Raw genomic sequence first — 26,220 nt, forward strand, 5'->3', positions numbered from 1 at the left:
TGTACATGTTTCTTTTTTCTTTTTCTTGACTGCTTATAAATTTTCTATTTTTAGTTTTTAACAATTGACTGCAACGTGCCTTGTGATTTGCATTATATTTTTCCTGCATGGAGCTTGCTGAGCTTTTTAGATTCATTCATAAGTTGAAGGCTTTCATCAAGTTTGAGGAATTTGGGGCCATTATTTATTTGAAGATGGATAGACAGAGAGAGAGAGAAAGATAAATAGATAGATCTTCTCTTTCTGAGATTCCAATTACATTTAGGTGAGGCCATTTTATATTATCTATTAACTCATTGGTCTCTGAAGCTTTGTTCAGTTTCCTTCAGTTTTTTTCTTCTGTGTTTCACAGATTGAAATTTTTCTATTGATTATTCTTCCAGTTTACTCACTTTTTCCTCTGCTGTCTTCATCTTCATTAAATGTATTCAATAACTTTTTCATTTCAGTTACTTTTCATTTATATGATCTCCATTTGGCTTCTTTTTATGGTTTCAGTTTATCTGTAAATTCCCTCCCCACCTCCAAATTTCATTTGCCTTTCAGATCTTGCCAAAGCTTCCTTTTAGGCTTTGTCAGGAGCTGGTATTACTATAGGATACATAAGAAATACTTACTCCAGGTGTACCCCTTCTGGTGTCTCAGTTAGTTGCCCAGGTATTAATGAGATATTGACTTATCTTCTCTTTCTGAGATTCCAATTACACTTCTGTTAGGCCATTTTATATTATCTTTTATCTCATTGGTCCCTGAAGCTTTGTTCAGTTTTCTTCAGGGCCAGAAGGCCATCCTTTGACACTACTCTTACCCTAGCGCTGCTTAACCTATGTAGTATCTCTTTTCTGCTTTTAACCCCATAAAAGCTGCTATTTGATAGGCTTCAGTGGTTTCACTGTGCCATGTATGACCCAGACTTAAGGCATGGATACACAGAGGACTCCTATACAAACTTCTAGGGCCCTTTAGCTACCTAGCTGTCCCCTCTCTGATGTCACATCACAGCCACTAGAGCTACCCAAATTCTGATCTGATGTCTACTTTCTCAAAGCAGTGGGGCTGCAGTTGTCTGTCTGCTTGGACCGTGACTCTTGCTGCTACAATGAGAAAATTGTTCCCAGTCATAGAATTATGGTGTTTACATCATGAGTTTCAATTCTCTCAGGGATTATAGCCCTGTGCTGCTTTATGTCCACTTTCTGAAAGTAATTTCTTCTTATATTTTTGCTCAGTTTTTAAATCTTTATGGTAGAAGAGCTTATCTGTTACTAATTTCTCTAAAATAACTAGGAATGGAAGTATACTTGATTTTTAAATCTCAAAATTAATGACTAATATGTTAGCAGATATAAACTATTCCCCAAGCATTATATAAATTACATATGATATTATTTCTTATGTAATATATAATTCTATAAGTTATATATTTATTTGTCACACATTTATTGAGGGCTTGTTGTATATAAGGCACTGTGGTAGTTGGAAGAAGGAAAGGTACTAGAGTCTTTCTTAAGATGTTTAAAAAATAATCCAGCAAATTTTACATCTGATTTCTTCCCGTCAAATGTCTTATTTTAAAGATGTTGAAACCTAGGGGCACCTGGGTGGCTTAGTTGGTTAAGCGTCCGACTTTCACTTAGGTCATGATCTCGTGGTTCGTGGGTTTGAGCCCCGCGTCGGGCTCTGTGCTGACTGCCAGCTCAGAGCCTGGAGCCTATTTCAGAGTCTGTGTCTCCCTCTCTCTCTGACCCTCCCCTGCTCACGCTGTCTCTCTCTCTCTCTCTCTCCTAGAAATAAATAAAAATTTAAAAAAAAGATGTTGAAACCTAGACCCAAAATGTGACATAACTGCCAAAGTCACACAGCTATTGGAGGCAGAAGAGAAAATAGCCTGGCATTTTTTCCAGTAAATCTGAAATCTCTTTAAACAAAACACTAAGCATAATGCTTAGAAATTTTTCCCTCTATAGAAAATTTGACCAGTGCCAAAGCCACTATTGATTCATTAATTATTTGAGCCAGAAAGGGAAATAAGTAAGTATAGAATCCTAAGAATATTTTGTTTGAGTGTCATAGAAAGATTGACTCTAGTGTGTAGAGTCACTATAAGTTGGTATCAATAAACAAGCTTGTTTCTTTGTTAAACTCTACCTCAAGAACAGCTGAGGAAGGAAGCTGTGAATTGGCTGGGTATAATAGTATTTCTTGGAAAAGGAGATATAATCATCACTAGTAATTAGTAACTGATCCAACTTGATAACTCTATAGTGAGTAGATCTCATTTGCCAACTAAATCATAGAGATATTTTTTAATTTCTGAACCTTTTACATATTTCTGAAGGAAAGAGTAAGAAACAACAGTGACTATAACCAAACCATCACTCCCTACTGTTAAATCTTATTATCAGGTATTTCATTCTAAATACAGCCAGTCCACAGAAACCTCACTCCAGAAAGCTCTATCCAGGATCTGGCATTAAGAATTTGATTAGCAGAGATTTTCCCAACCCTTTTTAATATGCCTGTGTATTCAAAGACCCAATTACCTGGATCTGGGGTGGTGGTCGTAGAGGAAATTATAATAAGAAGACTCCCTTAGTTTCTTCCTTAAGAAATACAGATGACTTTTACCTTCTTAAATGGCACATGAAGTAATTTGGGTCAAATGTCCTGCTGAGGACAACAAGAAATGCTGAACAACATGCTCTAAATCTCTTTCCTGAAACTTAAAAAGAAATGTCTGACAAAAACAAATATGAATCCTCTCTGGAGAAAGATAACATCATCAAAGTTCTCAAATTATTTTGAAAAACAATTTTTCAAAAATAAAGTCTAACCCATAATACAAAATAACTAGGCACACAAGGAGATAAGATAACAGGAATGAAAATTATTAGATACTGTGGACAATAGAAATGGGCCCAGAGATGCAGCCCCTCTGGAAAACAGTGTGGAGGTTCCTCAGAAAACTAACAATAGAACTCCCCTATGACCCAGCAATAGCACTGCTAGGAATTTACCCAAGGGATACAGAAATGCTGATGCCTAGGAGCACGTGTACCCCAATGTTCATAGCAGCACTCTCAACAATAGCTAAAACATGGAAAGAGCCTAAATGTCCATCAACGGAAGAGTGGATCAAGAAGATGTGGTTTATCTATGCCATGGAATACTACATGTTTCTCAAACAATGAAATCTGGCCATGTGTAGCAACATGGATGGACCTTGAGGATGTTATGCTTAGTGAAATAAGTCAGGCAGAGAAGGACAAATAGCACGTTTGCACATATAGGAGGATTAGGAGGAACTTAACTGAGGACCATGGGGGAGAAGAAGGGGGGAAATGGTGGGGGAAAGGGAGAGAGGCAAACCATGAGACAGTCTTGAATGCTGAGAAACAAACTGAGGACTGATGGATGTGGGGGGAGGGGGGAAGATGGGCATGGAGGAGGGCACTTGTGGGGATGAGCACTGGGTGTTATATGGAAACCAATTTGATAATAAACTATTTGTAAAATAAAAAAATAAAGAAAGAAAGAAATGGGCCTAGAGAGGATCCAGATATTGGAATTGTGAGATATAGACTTGAAAATAACTGCATTTACTATATTCAAAAAGATCAAAAACAAGATTGATTATTTTCCAGAGAACCAGAAAATATGAAAAAAAAACACATATAAATTTTAGAAATGGAGAATACAATAGCAAATATGAAACATGCAGTAAATGTATTTACAAAATATTTAGCACAGCTGAAAACAGAATGATTGAACTATTGATAGATCAGGAGAAAATACTGAGAATGAAGCACAGAGAATCAAAAGAATAGGGAATACAGGAAAAGAATGTAAAAGATTGGAGAATAAATCCTAAATTTTATGAAATTGTTTTCTACATGTATTGATAGACTCATTATTTTTTTTTTTTTTTGGTAAGAAAGAGTACATTTTAACATGCCACTGAAGTATAATGTAGTGGTTATCTAGATGTAGGAGGGGGTACTACCAGCTGGGGGCATGAGTGGGTATTCTGTAAAGCTTATGATGTTCTATTTCTTGACCTGAGTGATAGTTATATGGCTTTATTTGTGATAAATTATACTCTAGGTGTGCCTGAGTGGCTCAGTTGGTTAAATTTCTGACTCTTGATTTCAGCCCAGGTCATGATCTCATAGTCATGAGCTCAAGCCCATGGTGGGCTCCACACTGGGAACCTGCTTAAGATTCTCTCTCTCTCTCTCTCTCTCTCAGAAAAAAATTACACTCTGTGACCTCTTTCTTTTTTGTACTTTTCTTTATGTTTGCTATATTTCATATTTTTTTCTAAAAAGGTTTAAAACAAAAGAAAAAGTGCAAGCCTATGCATCTACATCATTGGCAAGTGCCAAAAGAAGTCTGCTTCCTATTCTGCCTGTAGCAGAAAGATACAGTTTGTCACCAGTAGGGAGGCAGCATATATAAGGGTAGCAAATAATGATCCCAATGATTTCCAATGGATGAGAGTTGTCATGAGAAAGATACTGTTGAAAAGAATTGCAGTGCCTCATCTGGGACAGAAGGGAAAGAGGCCATGATGGATAACAACATCTGCCGTGGCACAGGACCAGAAAGTAGTGCAGTATATCTGCCATTCTTGCCTGGATAGTAGCTAACAGTTGAGGTTTTAAAGTAAAGTTGGCTTTGCTTTTAATTCCAGCTCCAGGTATGTCATTGGACAAGTTATCTGTCTTGCCTAGGCCTCAATTCATTTATCTTTATCAAGATCATTGGAGAATTCAATGAAATGATATATGTAAAGCACTTAGCACAGTGCCCAGAACAGGCTGAGTCCTCAAGAAACAGTAACTGATATTATTATTGTTCACTTTGGATCATCTTGTCTCAATTTTGCCATATTTATTTTCCTCTAATATCAAGATTTTTACATTATTTTTTCTCTGAGGTTCTCTTTCTAACCCATATTGCTAATACAAAAAATTAATTCAACATGAAGGTTGATATTTTAATTACTTAATAGTTTTTAATTTATTAAGCAACAGAGTATTTGCCAGCCTTTTCCTAGGACAACAGTCCTCCTTTGGTGAGATCCACAAATTTATTAATATGTAAAGGTTAAATTAAAAAGAAATGGAAATCTTTAATGAATAATGACATTTTAATAAGAACATGTAAAAAAATAATAATAAAACTTCAGACTGTAGGAAACCATTCCAGGCAAGAGTTTCTCCTCCCTTAATAGGAAGACTCTCTTCCAGTAAGAAAATGTATCAGGCACCCTTGAACTTCAGTGTGACAAACTTATCCAAGAGAAAACTACCTGTCTTCCTAGTTCTAGACCTATTTTCTTTTGAAAGCCATTAAGCCTATGAATCATTCAAAGTGCTCATTGCTCCATGGGTCAAATGAAAGCCCAAAACATGATCTGTGAGCTTTATCACACCTCTAATTTCTAGCCAGGCCAAACTGCTTCATGTGAATCAGAAGTTAACCATTAGGTCAATAGTTGCAACCTGGTAAGTTGTTGATGATGATGGTGGTAGTGGTGATGGTGGTGGTGGTGATAGATGCAACTGGAATTGCCAATAACAGCATTCATTTTTAAATGTCATTCAGATATGACTTTGGAAAATGAAGACCAACTCTGATTGGCTAGTGAGTTAGAGTCAGAGGACATTTATCTGATCACCCTCCCTAGGAGGGGACTTCTTGGCTTGCAAAACTGAGAAGTTTTCCAAATAGGGTAATTATTCGTAATAGAATGGTGATTGATGGTGGCACACAAAAACTCAACAATACTTAGCCAACTACCCTAAACTCATTGTTCTGTCTGCCTACATTATTCCATTGTACCACCATATCTACTCTCCACTCTTCTCCACTCTGCTCTCAGGCCTGGGGGTTGCTGATCATACAGAATACAGCAAAAGGCTACCTTGCCTTTCAGTGTTCAGTTGGATCCAATCAACAGGGTGCAGAGCAGAAGCTCAGCAGGAGGGAGGAGGGTGAGGTCAGAGTTTTTACATCCCTAAATCCTTCCTTATCACATCTTTTCTCAAGATGGTCCATCTCCACCAACTGCTCCCCTTCCCACTCCTGGTAACTACCTTTTTGTTGCTGGAACCTACTTTTGTGATATTTGTAACCTGGTTTCATTTTTTTCTGCACATAAATTTTAGGCACCTACTAAATTCAGATCATGTAAAAGCAAGTTTAGAGTCTACCCTCTGTGATGGAACCACTGCAGGTTCCTGAGCAGGGCAATTTTAGGATGAATAATGGGTCAATTGCTGCAGAATGGGTTGGGGTTGAAGGTAACTGGAGACAGGAAGCCCAGTGTATCAGTCCAGGCAGGAGATGGCAAGGACAGCAGTGGCTGCAGTGGGAAGAGCAGATATAACAAAGCTATGGGAAGAATTATCTGCAGTTGTTGAAGGAGTAAGTCAGGGTGACTGCCAAGTGTTGAGCCTTGTGGGGACTGGCTTTAGGGAGAAGGCTGAGTTCAGATTTAGATTTCTTGAGTGTGAGGAGATGGAACCCAGTAGAAATATCTAATAGCTTTATAGAGTAATATGATTTGAACTCAAAATAGAGGGCAAAGAAAATGTAATTGCAGATTTGGGCCCACCTAATGGTAGTGACTACTAAAGCCTTAGGAGGGAGTGAGGTGAACAAATTTCCTGAGAAAAAGAGAGTTAGAGACGGCCACACAAGGGGTGGAAGACTAACTGAATAAAAAGGCACAAGGAAGCTTCACCCACTGGTACAGCTCACACATACATTCCTCTCCCTCCTTTATGTTTCCATAGTTCTTTGGACATAATTCTTAGGGAACATTGTCACCTGCCTCTGCAATCAGCAGTTTCCATGTCTGCCTCTTCATCTGGCTCACAGCTCTTCATGGGCAGCAAGTGGATTTTTTTTTTATCTTTGTAATATTCTCCAGACTAAAAGAGGTCCAGAAGGGAGGGAAAGAAGGGAAGGCAAAAAACTAGCTATGGAAGTAGAATAACTATAGTTTTACACTGTCACAGAGACAGGGAAGGAGAGAGTTTAAAAAAAAAATGGAATAATCAGTGGCATCAAACAATCCAAGGAAAATAATGACCAGGGCAAAGACATGGGTTGGCCAGTAACCTTTATGGATGTTTGGTAAGAGTAGTAATGATACAGGCCCCACTGTCAAGAGCAAAAACTGATGCCAAGCTGTTCCTTCCTGTAACATTGCAGGATTGGGTCACAATCATCAGAGTCCCTTCCATAACTCTGTCAGATAACTTCTATTGTTACTGGAAGAAGACACTGACATACATCACTTCTGCTCCCCAGCAGCCCAGTGTAGCTGTATGTCTCCCTGTGTCACTCTCTGCCAGGATCATGTGTTTAGAAAAATAAAAATAAAGATTATAGTAAAGAACCTTATAGGACCTTGATATCAATTAGTATTTTCTGCATCCAGTGTTGACCTCACACAATACTGATCATACAAATTACCTGAAAAGGCAATGTGACAAGGATTACTCTACTCTAATGAAAATCCAGTAACTGCTTAAGAGCAGCATTCAGCCTTCAGCAAGGCCGGATGAGATTACTGTGACTTCCCAGGGTAACCAGCATTCTCTATGACCTTGCTTCCCAAGTGTGCTGGTGGTGTAACAGCTTTGGTCTCACCCAGGTCCGGTCTGAAATACAGAATTCAGGCTCCACCTCAGATGGCCTGAATCTGAATCTGCATTTTAACAAGATCACAGGTAACCTGTATGCACATTCACTGCTTTAGGGTTCCACTGATACCCTGAACATGCTTACAATAATAATGGCATTTACTATCAGCCACACATTGTTCTGAGTACTTGATGTGAATTAACTTGTTTAATCTGCACAGCAACTATGCAGTAGTTACTATCCTCATCCTTACTTTAAGATGAGATCAAATAGCTTGTCCAAGGCCACTTGGCTGAGAAGTGGTGGAGCCAGGATTCAACCTGGTCATTTGGCTCCAGGGATCCCTATGCTTTAACCACTGCACTTCACTGCACTGCCCTTCCTCCCCCACTTCCCACATCAATTAGCAAGGTACTTCATAGGTGCTCAATAGGTTCACAAGTAGGGGATGCACAGTTACATGTGGTGGCCTGGAGAAAGGCAGTTCTGACCCTTGGAAGAAGACCATTCTACTGTTTGGGTATACCAGTTTCTCTTCATTAGGGAAGGGGAGCTCCTTTGATAATTCTGCCAGGGCAGACAGAGAAATGAAGTAGCTGAAGAAGGAAAGTTGCCTCATTCTAGATTCTTCTCCTAGGAGCTGCTGGTATTTTATCTACACTTCCTCAAAATCTGTGTCCCAGGTCCAAGGTGATTGAGGTCTAGGAGCAGTATGGGCTCAATGGACATGGTAAGGACAATACTCTACTTGAGTACCTGTTTTAATGGAAACATATTCCTTTTAGACAGCATCCAGTTCTGAGGTGAGGTTGGTGAGGAAGCTTAGAATTGGCTCATCATGTAGTGGCTCTGTCATTTTGCTTGAGTTTGGTTAAAAGTTTGTTGGAAAACATAGGAGGCATAACACACTTTGGTTGGGCCAGCCTCTCAGTTAAGCATCATCTGGCTAATCAGTATGTTTTTCTGCCCACCATTCCACAAGGAGAGGCTATCCAGCCTAAATCAAGGAGTTGTTTTCTAAACTCCTGGGTGTGGCCTACAGTGAGGACAGTCCTGACTCCTCCCTCAGACTTGGACATGGGGATATGTCATCCTAATGAACACCCTGACACACTTCAGGGTCCTTAAGTCAACAATAAAACCACCAGCAACTCCACTGGAAAGCACTGACTCCATCAAGAATGGGGTCTAAACCATCTTAGAGCATTTTCTGGGTTTGAGGTTGGGGGACATCTCTTTCTATCTAGGCTTCCTGTATCGGCTGCATGTTATGTGGTGCCACAACTCTCTTTTAAATTAGATCAAGTCAGCCAAAAGCTTAGTGGTGAAGGTGGCCTCCAAAAGAGCCATCAGAGCATTATGGGCGCATCCTCAGAGATATTGCAGGTTCAGTCCAGACCACCACAATAAGGCAAATATTGCAATAAAGAGAGCCAAATTAAATTTTTGCATTTATATGCATTTCCAAATGCATATAAAACTTATGTGTATACTATACTGTAATCTATTAAGTGTACAGCAACATAACATCTAAAAAAACAGTGTACAGACCTTTATTAAAAACTAGTTTGATTGACTCTTCCTTTATGAACAATTTCTCTGCAGTATGTGATACTCTTTGACAGCATTTTCCCCATAGTATAACCTCTATCAGAATTGTTGGAGTCCGTTTTCTCAAACCCTACTACAGCTTTTTCAACTAAGTTTATGTAATATTCTAAATCCTTAGTTGTCATTTCAACAATCTTCACCACATCTTTTCCAAGAGTAAATTCCATCTCAAGAAGCCACTTTCTTTGCTCATCCATAAGAAGCAGTTTCTCATCCATTCCTATTTTATCACGAGATTGCAGCAATTCAGTCACGTCTTCAGGCTCCACTTCTAATTCTGGTTCTCTTGCTATTTCCATCACATCTTTAGTTACTTCCTACACTGAAGTCTTGAGCCCCTCAAAGTCATCCATGAGCGATGGAATCATCTTCCTCCAAACCCCTGCTCATGTTGATATTTTGACTTGTTCCCATGAATCACAAATGTTCTTAATGGCATCTAGAATGGTGAATCATTTCCAGAAGGTTTTCAATTTACTCTGCCCAGATCCATCTGAGGAATCCCTATCAATGGCAGCTATAGTTTTACAAAGCATATTTCTTAAATTGTAAGACTTGAAAGTTGCAATTACTCCTTGATCCATGAGCTGCAGAATAGATGTTCAGTTAGCAGATATGAAAATAACATTAATCTCTTTGGACATCTCCATTAGAGCTCGTGGGTGACCAGGTGCATTATCAGTGAGCAGTCATATTTTGAAAGGAATCTTTTTTTCTGGGCAGTAGGTCTCAATAATGGGCTTAAAATGTTTAGTAAACCATGTTGTAATGTCATTCAGGCTTTGTTCTTCCACTTACACAGCAGGGACAGAGTATATTTAACATAATTTTTGTGGGTCCTAGATTGGTAAATCAGCATTGGATTTAACATAAAATCCCAGCTGCATTGGCCCCCAACAAGAAAGCCAACCTGTCCTTTGAAACTTTGAAGTCAGCTTCCTGAGTTCTCTCAGCTGTCATAGAACTGAAGAGACTCAAGGCCTTTCTCTGGATGAGGCTTTGGCTTAAAGGAATTTTGTGGCTGGTTGGGTTTTCTCTCCAGGACACTATTGGCCTGTGAACTTTCTTTATATCAGCAAACATGCTGTTTCACTTTCTTATCATTTGTGTGTTCACTAGAGTAACACTTTTAATTTCCTTCAAGAACTTTTCTTCTACATTCACAACTTGGCTGTTTGGTACAAGAGGCCTGGCTTTCAGGCTATGTCAGTTTTGGACATGCCTTCCCCACTAAGTTTAATCATTTCTAGCTTATGATTTAAAGTGAGAGACATGTGACTCTTCTCACAAAATCACTTAGAGACTATTATAGGGTTAACTGGCCTAATTTCAATATTGTCTCAGGGAATAGGAAGGCTCAAGGAGATAAAGAGAAATGGGGAAATGTCCAGTCAATAGAGCAGGTACACAACATTTATTGATTAAGTTTGCCATCTTATAGGAACTGGGTTCATGGCACCATAAAGCAATTACAATTATACATCAAAGATCACTGACCACAGGTGACCATAATAAAATATAATAATAATGAAAACATTTGAAATGTGAATATTACCAAAAAGTGACACAGAGACACAAAGTGGGCAAAATGCTGCTGGGAAAATGGTACCAACAGACTTGCTCGATGCAGGGTTACCAGACCTTCAATTTGTAAAAGATACAGTATCTGCAAAGTGCAATAAAGCCAAGTGCAACAAAACAAGGTATGCGTATAGAGTACTCTTGGCCCAATTCCCTGTCTTCCTCTGCTTTCTCTGTGGCTAGGAAGAGGATTATTTCCTCCATTTTACAAATGAGGAAGTTGTCAGCAGAGCCGTTCTCATGTGCTTCCTGAATTATTTTCTCTGAAAGTGAAAATGATTTCTGCTTCAAACAGAAGCAGTAAGCTGGTTTCCCAAATCTTTCAGTAATGTCTTTTAAGAGGCAGAGAACAAAGCCAAGGGAAAACCATGAGGCTGACAGATAGGAGAGCCACAGGTCTTTCCTCAGCTGTCCTGGCAACCTTTCTCTCCTGGAACTTAGACCCCTCTGCCTGGACCTGTCCTCTGCCCACTCACCTGGCCAGCTTGTATTCTTCTTGAAGAAGTCTTCCTCTACCGTATATGCCAAAGGATGATCTTTGTAATACCTTATTCTCTTCCCTTAAAGCTCTTAAGAAGTTTGTAATTGTTTATTGCTTGTATGATTGTTTAATTAATGATTGGCTTCCATTACAAACTCTGTGAGGGCAGTGCCTGCAGACCTCTTATCTACCAGTGTATACCCAGCCCTAGCACATCAGGTGACCCATAGAACATAGCTTAATGAATATCTTTTGAATGAGTGAAAATTAAAGTATTGAAGTAGGTGATCCCAAAGTCCTCTTCCTGTTCTGACAAACTTTGAGTCTGTCTATGAGAAACTTGGACCTACCACCACCACACAGTTGTAAGGAGTAGTGTTTTGGTGGCAAAGTTAACAGTGTATAGTTCTGGTATGTATGGGTTGTGGAATGTGCAACATTCCCAATTTCCTAAACCCAAACATCTTTTCTCCTAGTTCAGTGATTCTTAGCATTGTTTCCTTATCGATTTTTATGACCAGGATTTCTTGATCATTTTTATTGCTTTCCAAATGCTTGGCTGGAACATTGGAGTCTCAAAAGTTGGAATGTGAAGTGTGCATTACTAGTCACCAAAAAGGGGGAAAAAAAAACTGTAAGTCAATGTGGAACCTGAATAATTAAATCAAACTAACATTAGCAAAGATCTCCAATTTGAGGNCGTGAAGTGTGCATTACTAGTCACCAAAAAGGGGAAAAAAAAAAACTGTAAGTCAATGTGGAACCTGAATAATTAAATCAAACTAACATTAGCAAAGATCTCCAATTTGAGGGTCTTTAATTATTTCTCCCTTTCCTCCCATTTTATACCAGAACAACTTAAAAGTTGAGTTCAAAAGAAGGAATATGGGAATAGAGTTTACATGAAAAGAACAGAGTCTGTAGGTCTAGTGCTTGATCAGACAACCCTTATGCACATTACCTTTCAGCCCCAGTAAATATTCATTTTCCTTCTTCAGGCTCTTGCTCACAAAATCATTTTCAAACTCCTTCCTGATGTGACCCCTGGGGCCCTGAGAAGAACAATCCATCACCAAAGCAAGGCTTAGTGAGATGCTCTTTTATTTTTTATAAAGGTTTTATTTATTTTTGAGAGAGAGAGAACACGAGCAGAGGAGAGACAGAGAGAGAGAGGAAGACACAGAATCTGAAGCAGGCTCCAGGCTTTGAGCTGTCAACACAGAGCCCAATATGGGGCTCGAACCCATGAACCATGAGATTATGACCTGAGCCAAAGTCAGATGCTTAACCAACTGAGCCACCCAGGCACCCTATGAGATGCTCTTTTATAAAACAAAAGAGAGTGATGTGTCCTCAGCTGTGTATCCATCATGGAGGACCATCTGAAACAGGTGCGGAAGCACCAACTTCAGTCAGCCTGGGCATTTTCAAGCTAATCTCAACACTGTCTTCAGAAAAGATGTCAGATTTTGTTTTCAGTAATTGATGTTTCCTCTTAATCTTTTAAGAAAAAAACAGGACAATTTATATACTCCAGATCCTCTAAGCCTTTCCAACCCTGGAATTTTCAGGTAGGTACACAGGCATTTGCCCAGGGCTTAACAGCAACAGAGAGGGAGAAAGGAAAAGCCATACATGCCAACTAAGCTCCATCTCTGTCCTTTTCTTAAACTTGGAATTGAATGGTGCTGCTTCCCAAAGCCCCATCTCCCTGGGAGGTCTAGCAGCCAGGCATTTTGGGAGACTTTCCTTTTACCAAAAGGAGGTCACCTGATATGAACTACAAATTATCAGACACTGGATTTCTAGATTATATGTTTAATCCCTGTGTGGAACTGTATGTTCCACATTTTCTGGTATAGTTTGCATATCAAAATTCTCTCCTATTGTCCCCATAAGTACAAGTGTATTTTTCAGATCTCGTATCCTGATTTGAGGCTAGGAAAATAGACCCATCATATTTTTAGGCCTTTACTGATCTCGTGCTCACAGGAAATTTTCCAACAGTTGCTATGATCAGCAGGCTTACCTAGAGTCCATTTGATTCCCCCAGCATGAGCAGCCAGCCCTGAAGAAGGGACTAGCAATTGCTTATCAGCCATAAACATGGCTTATCTGAGTAGAACACTTGGGTGGAAAAATGTCGATATGTTTTCCAAATTAGAACTCAAGCTGAAGGAACTGTTTCTGGGACAGTTGTGAGCCAGTTCTAAAAAGGAGATAATAGGCATATATCCCTTGAGAGCCAAGTTCTGTAGATGGACTGGAAAGAAGGAATTCTGGCCCCATCCTTTCATACACCAGCCTGCATTCTGCTGTCCCAGGCTGTCTGTAAGAAAAGCACACAGAAACTAGTAAGTCTTTCCTGGACTGGCCTTAGAAACATCTGGACTCTCCTGGAAGTAGGGATTAGGCTTCCTCACCTTTCCCACAGATGTTGCAAGCATATGTTACTGCTTTATAGACATAGATTTTGAAGGCTGAAAACCACAGTCTATGCTATGGGGAGGCATTTAGCATAGTGGCAAAGCCCACAGGCTCAGGAGCCAGGCTACCTGGTCCTGTACCCCACATCACCACTCCCCACACGTGTAACTATGGGCAGGCCATTTAACCTTTCTTGGACTCACTTTTCTCATCAGTAAAATACAGTTAATAATAGTACCTACTTCACGGGCTGTTGCCAGGAAGAAATGGGATAATCCAAGTAGAGTGTTGAGAGCTGTACCTGACCCACAGAAATGTCTTCAGAACAGCTTGATGAGGATATAGGGGGCTTTGGTGTGCCAGGGCAATTCTTCACCTGAGAATGCCCACAAGGTACCTCCTCCAAGAACTTGTTCAGTTGATGCTTGCACATGTCTGCCAATGAAGAGCCTACTATCTCTTAAAACATCCCACTCCAGGGGTGCCTGGGTGGCTCTGTCAGTTAAACATCCAACTCTTGATTTTGGCTCAGGTCATGATCCCAGGGTCATGGGATCTAGTCCCACATTGGTCTCTTAAGAGTCTGCTTAACGTCCGACTTTCGCTTGGGTCATGATCTCGCGGTTCGTGGGTTCGAGCCCCGCGTCGGGCTCTGTGCTGACTGCCAGCTCAGAGCCTGGAGCCTGTTTCAGTCTGTGATTTCCTCTCTCTCTGNGACCCTCCCCTGCTCATGCCATCTCTCTCTCTCTCTCTCTGCTCCTCTTCACTGCTCTCTCACTCTCTCTCAAAAAAATAAATAAATAAAACAAAGCAAACAAAAAAATATCCCACTCCATCTTCAGATAGGTCCAGCATTTTGATAGTTCTCATTTCTGTTCAATCTAAATCTTTTCTGGAAACTTCCTAGTTAGTCATGGTTCCATCCCAGTGGTTACATCAAATTCATCCAACTCCTCTTTCTCAAAACAGCAATTTAAATTATGAAAATCATTGATATCACCCTCCCTCCCTGTGCTTTTCCCATTCCATGAGTCTTATCTTTTTCTGACAATACATCTTTAGTTTCTTCTAATGATTATTGAATGACATGGTTTCCAATTCCTTCATTATTGTGATTTCTGTTTTCTAAGGCACACAGAAGCGATTTAGTTTTGTGTGCATTGAGTCACTACTATGTGCTGAGATACAAGGTGAGAAGACCAGACGAGGCTCTAGGGAATGGCATTCTAGGCAGGTGGAACAGCATGTGCTGAAGTAAGGAGGCTTGAAACCAGAGAACTTCAGACAGTGCAGTATATTCCTGGAATGTAAGATGTAAACTGGAATCAGATATGATCAAACTATGAAAGATTGCAGGTTGAATGTTACCTGATAGGGAATCATCAGAGGACTTTTTATCAAAGAAGCAACACGTTCCAGTCTGTGCTTAAACATGAGCATTCTAACTACAGTGTGAAGATTGGGCAAAACTGAACATAAGATCGTTAACTGAATGAAGAACAGTAAGAGGATGGAAAAGTGGAAAACAAGTCATGAATCAAAATGTCCAAAATATATACCAGTGGCTGGAATAAAGATTCTATCTTATTTCCACCTGATTTCCTGCTTCTTTTTGCTTCCCGTGTTTTCTAATTTCTCTGTGATAAGTATTTTCTATTTTTCTCAATGATTTTCTATTTTTTCTGATGCCTTGTCTATAATATATGATTGTTTATATATTATTTATATAGTAAAAATAATTTATGCTTGTCTAAAGATACTTCAGAATCAAACTTGTATGACTCGGTAACCAATTAGAGGGAGGAGCCTCCCCAGTTGGTTTCCTGGCCTGGGTGCTCAGGTGGGAGGTACGGCCTCTGGCTGAGATAGGGACAGGGGAACAGCCATCCGTGATGGCTGAAAAGAAGCTCACAGGCTACTGGGACTTCCTTGTGGCCTCTTTGTAGCATACTCAGTAGTCTCTACCTGAATTTGCTGGCCCCTGGAACTCAGCTATCCGTTCACATCCCTACCTGTACAGCACACTCCATTGCAGTGAAGTCCATCAAAGCACCATAAGAGCAAGAGCATTTACTTAAATTGAAAATTTATCTCTCCTTCAATAAATACTTACTGAGTACCTGCCATGTGCTCAACACCAAGCTAGGCATCAGTGTTAAAACAGCAAAAAGAGCAGGCAGTCCCCGTCTTCACAAAACTCAGCCCAGTGTGAGAGACAAATAAAAATGCTTTAAAAAACACGTAATGAACATAGAATTCTGAACTGAGACTAATGCTCCAAAGGAAGGGAAATGGTTCCTAGTAGATATATAAGAGAGGGAACTTCTATCTGGGAGCTTGGGGAAGGATCCCCAGGAAGAGAGATGTTTGGGCCGAGAACAGAGGGAGAGAGGCAAACCATGAGAGACTCTTAAATGATGAGAACAAACTGAGGACTGATGGGGGAGCGGGGGAGAGATGGCCATGGAGGAGGGCACTTGTGGGGATGAGCACTAGGTGTTATATGGACACCAANGTTTTATTGTGCTTTACTGTATTGTGCTTGGCATATGTTGCATTTTTGACAAATTGAAGGCTTGTGGCAACCCTGTGTCAAGCAAGTCTGTCAAGCCATTTTCCCAGCAGCAGTTGCTCACTCTGTGTCTCTGTGTCACATTTGGGTAGTTCTCACAATATTTCACACTTTTTTATTATTATGTTTGTTATAGTGATCTGTGATCTGGTGATTATGACTCACTGAAAGCTCAGATGATGGTGAGCATTTTTTAGCAATAAAGTATTTTTAATTAAGGCATGTACATTGGTTTTTTAGGCATAATACTATTGTACTCTAATAGACTACAGTGTAGAATAAACATAACTTTTACGTGCACTGGGAAACCAAAAACTTCATTTGACTCACTTTATTTCAATATCCATTTCATTGCAGTGAGCTGGAATAACCGAGCCCTCATATCTCTGAGGTCTGCCCATATGGCATATTTGAGGCTAAAAGAAAACAGGAGTGTGGAGAGTGAGGAGCAAGGGATGGGAGCGGGCAGAGATGTAGATAGGGGCACCTTGAAGGGCACAAGAAGGACTCTGGTCTTTATCCTAGGAGCAGCAGCTTGACTGCAGCACAGAGGACAGATTCCCATTCTATGTCTCCCACCACTTTCTTGCAACCCGAGGCTGTAGCACTAAAGGCCAAATAGCAAAGCCTGCTAGTGTCCTGAGTAGGCTGAATCTGGACATCTCCCTCCCTTTCAGTGAGTAGCACTTCAAGCACTCCCCGCCCCAGCAGACACCTCTGAAACTTGCTTTGCATTTCAGTTTTCAACTTCCTCCATGGCTTCGCATACTTTAACACTAATGTGTGTACAACTTGCTAATTAATGAAATCATTTGGATCTGAAAACATCTTGTTCTAATGGGAGGCTGCAAAGCACTCTCATTAATTCACAGGTAAAATTATTCCAGCTTTTCTCTTCTTTTATTTTTTTTCCTCTCCCCATCTTGGCTTAATAACTGGGGAGAATTCCTCTAATTAGCCTTGTGAAAATCACTCCACCAAATCACAAAACACCTGTGGCTGCCTTGGGGTCTGGGGAGAGGGTGACCCAGACTTTGTTTACCTGGTGCAGAGGGAGGGCTGTTGCTGAATACAAAGATGAAACTTCTGATACATGGAGCAGTGGAAAGATGTCCATGGTTGGGGGGGTCAGGCAGAGGGAGACACTAAAAGTGCTCTATGTGGTGTAATGCACAGGTGGGTATCCTATTATATGTGTGTCATAGGTGGCCACAAGATTTTCTGCATAACTGGCCTAGATGTAAGGAAGGAGAACCTGCCCTTTCCCCAACTTCTGTCCTAGGACATGAAGACTTGGTGTACTCACTGCTGACAGAAAGCTTTCTTGTGACTGGGTATAGTCTGGGGGTGACTGGCTGCAACTGTCTCTCCATGATTTGCAAATAAAAACTTGTAACATCTGGGGCGCCTGGGTGGCTTAGTCAGTTAAGCGTCCGACTTTCACTTAGGTCATGATCTCGCGGTTCATGGGTTTGAGCCCCACGTCGGGCTCTGTGCTGACTGCCAGCTCAGAGCCTGGAGCCTGTTTCAGTCTGTCACTCCCCCTCTCTCTCTGACCCTCCCCTGCTCATGCTGTCTCTCTCTCTCTCCTAGAAATAAATAAAACATTAAAAAAAAAAAACTTGTAAAATCTCTTTTGAACAGGGAGCATTGTCGGTGTCATTTATGGTTGAGCTCGTAAGTTTGAGGGTCCTTCTTCCCATAAGATGACAGTACAAGCCTACAGACTTTTGGGATGCACTGACAAAACCGATATGCTACATAGGATTTTTCATTTACTTTTTTTTCCTAACAGGATCTGAGTACTTTCAGTTTTTATTGTGGTAATATATATATATCAAACTTTGCCGTTATAACCAATTTACATGTATGGTTCAGTGACACTAAGTATATTTGCATTGTGCAGCCACCACCACCATCCATCTCTAGAACTTTCTTATCTTCCCAAATGGAAATTACATACTCATTCAACATGAATTCCCTTTACTGGGGTTTTTCAGTGGAGGGCTTTCATGTTCTCCAGATATGGGCCCTGAAGGAAAGTGGCCTGGCCAGAAGTCTGTAGGAAGAGAGGTCCACTCACATAATCCAGAGAAGGTCTTGTCTTCTATCCCTAGAACTTTCTTATCTTCCCAAATAGAAATTACATACCCATTCAACATGAACTCCCTTCATTGGGGTTTTTCAATGGAGGGGTCTAGTTTTCTCCAGATATGGGCACTGAGGGAAAGTGACCTGGCCAGAAATCTACAGGAAGAGAGATCCACTCACATAATCCAGAGAGGGTCTTAGGTACAACCACCTACGTGTAACCTGGGGGTATGAATCAGTTTCAACAAAGGAAGTCCCCCCCCTCCCAGATGCCTGACAACCAGGCTGATTTGTGTTTTCTGGCACATGGGTCAGCCACAGCATCTCGTAATCCCACCTTGAGAGATAAGCAAGTCCTTGCAGGGCTATGTCTAGTCAAAGTTAATTCTCACTGTAATGAGATGGTGGTCTAGGACAAAAAGATGCTAGGTTGTCTCTAAGACAGGATATTAGAAAATTGGAGAGTTCTGGATGAAACAACATGTTCTTCCCCTTAGAAGTACAGCATCTGCCAGTCCTTTCATTTGGATGTGCCTCCAAGAAAGATTTGGAGTCAGGCCAACCTAGATATCAATCCCTGTTCTGTCATTCACTGACTATGTGACCTTAAGCCTCAGTTTCCTCATCTAAGAAATAGGGCTTGTGATACATCACTGGTAGAATTGCTAAAAAGATTACACGAGATTATGTCAGTATGGCATCTGAGTAGCACTTGGTTCAGTAAGTGGAAGCTGATGTTCTCACTGTTACTGTCTAACTTTATCATTGTAGGTCTCCAAGTGGTTCTGAATTCCATTATCAAGGCCATGGTCCCGCTGCTGCATATTGCCCTGTTAGTGCTGTTTGTCATCATCATCTATGCTATCATTGGCCTGGAGCTCTTCATGGGGAAGATGCATAAGACCTGCTACAACCAGGAGGGCATAGCAGGTAAGGAAGACGCTGAGAGGCCAGCTCTCAAGAGGCTTCACTGTCTCATTGCTACTTTCCCTGTAGCTGAGTGAGCTGCAACCATATAACCAGCGGTGCTCGGCAAGGCCCCCTCCATTCAAAGGCTCATCTTTTCATTCCATGGTTAAGTGAGAGGCAGAGATTGGTATTGTTTTTCTCTTGGTAACTTTTCTTTTTACTAAAATAGATCTCTGTTAGGACAGCTAATGCAAGCTCCTGTCCAGCACTGCTAAACAGTTTAAATGAGCTGTGTGATTCAAGAAACAACCTAGTCAACCTTGAATATTTTAATTTAAGAATCAGAACTGACCCGGGGTGCCCAGGTGGCTCAGCCAGTTGAGCATCTGACTTCAGCTCAGGTCGTGATCTTGCAGTTGGTGGGGTGAGCCCCACGTTGGGCTCTGTGCTGACTGCTCGGACCCGGGAGCCTGTTTCAGATTCGGTGTCTCCCTCTCTGTCTGCCCCTCCCCTGCTCGCACTCTGTTTCTCACTCCCTCTCTCTCAAAATTAGATAAATATTAAAAAAAAAAAAAAATAGAATTGAACTGACATAGTGATGGTGTGCATCTCTGCTCCATTGGCCTTTCAGTGTCACTTGTCATCCAAAGCCCTGGCAGTTTTGCCTGCAGCTAGTAGATGCCTCTATCACAACCCTGAGTCCTTTCCATTCTCTGGGGCTCATCCTACCTCCTTCGTGCTCAATGTTTTGTGCTTCTCCATTCATAGGCAGAACCTCCCAGCTCCCTGTTACAGGGGGCCTTTTTGAGACTTCTCTGTGTTCCTTCCACAAACCAATATAGTTAACAAGAAATGCTGGCCCATTTAGCACTTATCTGAATACGACTAAAATCTTTGTCTGTGGGACATGCTACACACTGCTGTTTTAGGTTACTAAAACCTCAGCTGCACCTTTAAAAAAAACACGTAAACAAAAATTGACAAAACTTTAAACAGACATATAAAGCAGCTTAACATAAAAACTTTTTGAAAAACTATTTCCCCTCAAAGGGGTTAGCATTGTTAAGTTTATGTGATTTTTTATGCCAATATCATGATCTTTCATTCTAGTTTTTGGCATCTTGATGGAGAAAGGGGAGCATCTGTCTGAAGCCTTAAAAGATACCTCATTTCTTTCCATCTGTACTGTTTATAATTCCCGTTCAGCCCAAGCATTAAATTAAATGTGACCCCTCTTGCCTTGGGATGGTGAAGAGAAAGAAATCTGTACAACAAAGGATGAAATGGGTTATTCATACTCAGAAACCAAAATAAAGTATCTGATCCGGATGATCCCATTTCACTGGGTGGATTGACTGGGTATTTGTAGTTTTTAGGTCACTGCTGCGTAACCATAGTCCTAAAACAAACAAACAAGAAAACTGTAAACCTACAATCACAGGGTTACACAATTGTTTTTACTTTTTTGATGAAGAGTCTGTTTAAGAGACCATTTTTTAAAAATATTTTTTATTTATTTCTAGGAGAGAGAGAGAGAGAGACAGCATGAGCAGGGGAGGGTCAGAGAGAGGGAATCACAGACTGAAGCAGGCTCCAGGCTCCGAGCTGGCAGTCAGCACAGAGCCCGACGCGGGGCTCAAACCCACGAACCGCGAGATCATGACCTAAGCGAAAGTCGGACGCTTAACCGACTAAGCCACCCAGGCGCCCCTAAGAGACCATTTTTTCACTCACATTAGAGAGAACTTCCTAATTATTTGGGTCTTAATTGTATAAAATAAACTATCATATTAAAAAAAAACAAGCTCTTTAATATTAGAGCAAATCCTGCCTTTAGCTAAAATTGAGCTTTGCTTAAAGGAATACCAAGTAATGCAATGAATAGTATTTTCCGCTTGAATTCAAATCCTTCTTTTTGTTCACTTCAGTCTGGAGCCAGCCCTGAGCCAATACATTTATGTTAATTGCATGGCTTTTTTAGAGCTCGTTCTAAGTCCTGCTTAAGAGCTACTGTATTATGTCTAAAGTTTATGCAGCTGTATTGAAGTGATTGATGACTCTTTAGACCCAAAGTCTTCAGGCAGTCACAGAGATATGAGTGTCAAAGACCCTAAGAGTGGGTTATATGTTATGGTGTGGCTCTCACGAACAGCATACCAAGTGGAGGACGGTGAAATGATGAAACTCTGTCACATAGATAGCAACCCTACCCTGCAACCAAAGGTCTCTGTACCACTTGCCTAAGGAATACTGCTCCCAGCACTGCCCATGGTTTCTATCATTCTGCTGGGAAAACAGCAAAAATATGTTTTTCACTGGTGGAAAGATCCTCTAAGGGCCTATGCTAATAAGCAACCTGGAACATTGGAGTCACTAGGCATCATTGTCAGACCTTCAGTGGCCTCAACAGGCAAGAAAATAGTGGGCATGATAAACAAAAGAGATACAGGATGGGATGCTCTCCTCTGTGCCCCAGCTGCACAGTCCTGTAAAACAGCCACCAAGAGCCTGCTAAAGTTTATAGTGGCCTCCCTATTTTTAGGATAAAAACTAGAACTGGCCCCACCAATTGGAGTGGCCAATTTAGAACCATACTGCTGTCTATCCTTGATTAAAAAAAATTAAAAAATAAAAATAAAAAAACAGGACCAGGAAAAATACTTAAGATGTCACCTGCTCATCTGCTTCCTACCAGAGGATGCATCAGATTATTTAGTGGTGGGTTTTCCCTTCATTTCACAAGTCAGAAGAGAAGTTAGGTCCCATAGTGAAAATGACCATCAGCCTGGAGAACCAGGGTGTCAAAGGACAGACACCAATAGAAGTGTTCCAGAGAGAGGAGCCATGCCAGCTCCACCAGGAAGGTGACCTCACTCTGTGTAGAACCAGGCTCCCTGCTGGGAAGAGGGGCTGAGGACACATGGCTGCAGAAGTCTTTTTAATCAACACTCTGCAATTCAGAGCTCATGTAGCTCCTCCTTCCTAAATCTGCCATCTGATGACAATCCAGGGATCTACTCCATTGCTCCCATAAGAACACAATGCCACAGTCATCAGGGCCTCTTCCACCTACATAGTGACTAAAACAAACGAGAAGGAAAAAAATGTATGGGAGTCTGGACATACTCCATGCAACCAGAGTCTTTGAAGCCTCTGTAGTCTTTGAAGCCAATCTTCATGTGTTTTGGAGAGTTTGGTACCACCTTTGGAATGAGTGATTTTTTTTTTAATTTCAGACTTTGGATTGAATTGCCATATTTTTCTGCAAATTTAGATTATACAAAAGTGCTTGTGAGCCCTTGTCATAATTTTTAATGGAATTTAGATCAAATTCTTCTTTTTTGCACTTTAAGATTATTCTCAGACTATGAATTTTATGTGCTTGTAGATTTCAGGACACATTGGATTTTAAAGCATGTTTTCTATAAAGAAAGATCTGGAGTTGGCCAGGTGAACCATTATTCAGCCTCTAGGCTGCCCTTCTAGTTCCCTGTAGATGTGGTCTCCAAAGAGGCAATTTTTCTCCAATCCCAGAGGCATCTGCAAGGTGCCTTCCTAGTTCCTCAACAGATATATCACCATATGCCGGCACCTTTTGTTTCTGGTTGTCCCATCTGTTTGATGGTACTCTGAGCCAGGTTACTCTGAATAGCTTTCCCAAGCACACTAATTACCCCTGAGACTGGCAGAGAATTGGTTGGCTCAAACCTAGAAATGAAATCACTTCCATTGTATTCACTTCTTAAAGTTGGGTCCTAAAAAAGTAATTGATTTTGTCTTTGGTGATTTCTCCTTGGAACCCCTAACTGGCCCTCTCCCAGGATTTCATGTTCTTGTTGGTATTAACTGCATTTCTAAAATCTCTCCTAATCTTTGCTTCCATTCGTTTACTGCAAACTTAATTTGGACTTTCCAGTTCTCTTCACTTCTGTTTTAAAACATAGGGCCCACATCTTTGTTTCTGTTTCCTACTTCACGTTCCTCATTTCCTCCCTGAGACTTCATGACTCTGCAGAAGAACACCAACACATTTTCACATTCAAACCAATTTCCCCCCACCCTCAAGTGCATGTTGCAAGGACCTGCTGATTTGTGTGTGTTCACATTTTTCAAGTGTTCCCTTTAGTGCTTTTTATAGATACCTATTTTTATCAGATCATCATTGCTTCTTAATTGTTCTCAAATCTTTTTTTATTGTTGTTCAAGATAGATTTAAAATAGCAGAGTGGCGCTTGAGCCTTTAGAGAATCTCTCTGAATCTCATCCCTTTCTTTTTTATTAATGAGATCACTTCCCCTGATGACATTTTCCTTTCAACATATATATTTTTTTAAACCCCAAAATGTTTTTCTTCCTTGAAGACATTCAGAACTCACTTTGGCAACCTTTACTTTTTCCTTATTTTTGTCTGTTTCAGGAATAGAGAATGCAGGGAAGGCTGTCAGATGAGCAGTCACAATACAAGGATTAACGGCATCTTTATTCATTAGAAAATAAAACAAAATGCAAGTTATCCCTCTGTTCTTTCACTTCCTCTTTTTCTCCCATCTTCTATATCATTCCAACACTATTATAGTGACTGAACACATCACGGTAGAAAGCCATCACCAGAATGGGTCAGAGCCCAGCAGCATATATGATCTGTTTTGTTCTTGGTTTTCCAGCCTCTCAATTTTTTTGGTGTTTCTTGCCCACTTTTTCATGTATTCTTTAGGTTTGGGGTTCACTTTTTAGTTTCCCTCCTTTTATAGCCTCCCGTTATTTAAACTCACATCCAAATCTACAAAGATTTCAAAATATCAAAAGTCACAGAAGATTAAGGAGAGTTCATTTACGTGAATGGAGCCCTCCTGGGAGCCACCATTTCCTAGAGTCAGGAAATGGTGTAGACGCTGTCTTTCCCTCAAACAGTTCAGTGACCAGTTATGCAGACCTTTACACCTTGGTCATCACACAAAGACTCACATGCAACCTGAAGCACCAGGCCAGGAATAAGCCAGGAAGCATCTCTATTCACAATAGCCCAAACCTGGAAACAATCCAAATGTCCATCAGCTGGTGATAGATGTATAATGAAATGCACTGCTTGGCAATAAAAAAGAATATACTATATTGACATGTGCAACAACACAGAACACAAAAACATTATGCTAAGAAATAAGATGGGCACAAAAAGCCACATATTATATGATTCTATATATATGAAATTTCTAGGGAGACAAAGCTATAGAGACAGAAAGTAGATCAGGTTGCTAGGGTCTAAGGATAGGAGCAGGGATTGACTGCAAACAGGCACACGGGAATTTGGGAGGATGATGGACATGTTTTAAAATGGATTGTGGTGATGGCTGTACAACTATATAAATTTACTAAAAATAATTGAGCTGTACATTTACACTGATGAATTGTAAGACATGTAAATTGTATTTCAATAAAGCTGTTAAGAGAGAAAAAAGAAAAAAAGCCAAGAAGACACACTCCAGCATATATTTTCAACCATACTGCTCAACTCCATTTTTGTAAGAACTGTCTCTTAGTTAGGATTAATATTCCTCTTCCTGTCTTCCTCTTGGAAATGAACAGTTTCATATTTGAAGCCACAAATTGAGAAAGAGCCAACCAACCAATATTCTTCAATATAGAGGTACTAGACACTTATAATTGTTTTAATGCATAAGACCCTATGGTGACCTGTTACCTCTAAATGAAGAACTACAAGTAAATTCTCTATCCCAGGGCATATTTTCACTGTCATTAAAGGCAGTCATTTGTTTGTTAGGACTGGAGGCTATTCTATTTATTACTGTTACCTTGTGTAAACATAAGACAGTGTCTTTACTTTCACAAATTTCTGTAAATTCCAAACTATTACCTTCCACAGCTAAGGCTGTGACTCTCAGTATTTTACCATAATGGGAATTCTTAGATCAGCTAAGTCTTATTTCAATTTACCAATGATCCCCACACCAAAAATATAAGACACATCTTAACTATTAATTTCCTAGTAGCTCTTCCTGGCATGTGGAATTAGCCCAAGCTCTGTCTATAGCCACAGTAGATACGTTATATGGTTTTCTGAAAAAGCTCTGTCCATACTGAGTATTCTCCTTATTACCCACTGCCACTTTGTCCTTTTTTTAAAATAGTTTATTGTCAAGTTGGTTTCCATATAACACCCAGTGCCCATCCCAACAAGTGCCCTCCTCCATGCCCATCACCCCCCTTCCCCTCCCCTCCACCCCCATCAGCCCTCAGTTTGTTCTCAGCATTCAAGAGTCTCTCATGGTNACTGCCGCTTTGTCCTGATTAGAGGTCATAAAATGATTCATCTCTTCTGAAAGGTATTAATGCTAGAGAGCAAAAAGCAGTGCTGCAAGGTTCCACGTGCATAAAAGAGAAATCAGTTGTGTTTGGAATCAAGGGTTATAATAAAGACTGCTGTGGATGATACTTTCCACCTATGGTCAGAATTTATTTTTTAACCTGTATCAACATAAGGCTTCCACTGTAAAATGATTTGCATGCATGATAATGCATCAGGTAACATGTAATGGAAAAAAATGTAATCAAATCGGATTTATTGGCTAATTATGTGAAAGACTCTTCCAATCAATACAGCCCTCACCCAAACTCTGGTATTCCAATGGAAGTATCCATAGAGACTTTAACGAAAGAAAGGAAGGAAGGAAGGAAGGAAGGAAGGAAGGAAGGAAGGAAGGAAGGAAGGAAGGAAGGAAGGAAAAAGAAGAAGAAGAAAAATATTATTTTTCATGATATTTTCCACTTGGGGTAATTGCATCATCATTATTTTTTAATTGGCCATTTGACTATGATGTCAACATGTTTCAACAGAAAGTGCAATAATAGCCTTACTGTCTTTGAAATCAAT

At 40.4% G+C, this 26,220-nt stretch overlaps 1 protein-coding gene across 12 annotated transcripts in view; it reads left to right on the forward strand.

Moving 5' to 3' along the window:
* Window positions 1–26,220, forward strand: part of CACNA1C (calcium voltage-gated channel subunit alpha1 C) — a 654,628-nt gene that overhangs the window by 429,585 nt on the left and 198,823 nt on the right. For all 12 annotated transcript variants that reach the window (XM_077759249.1, XM_077759252.1, XM_077759241.1 and 9 more), the window contains exon 6: window positions 19,194–19,352. In XM_077759249.1, coding sequence (XP_077615375.1) covers window positions 19,194–19,352 — 159 coding nt within the window. The remainder of the gene's footprint in view (window positions 1–19,193; window positions 19,353–26,220) is intronic.

Source organism: Crocuta crocuta, unplaced genomic scaffold, assembly GCF_008692635.1.
Source record: "Crocuta crocuta isolate KB4526 unplaced genomic scaffold, BGI_CrCroc_1.0 scaffold72, whole genome shotgun sequence".
NCBI classification, from domain to species: Eukaryota; Metazoa; Chordata; class Mammalia; order Carnivora; family Hyaenidae; genus Crocuta; species Crocuta crocuta.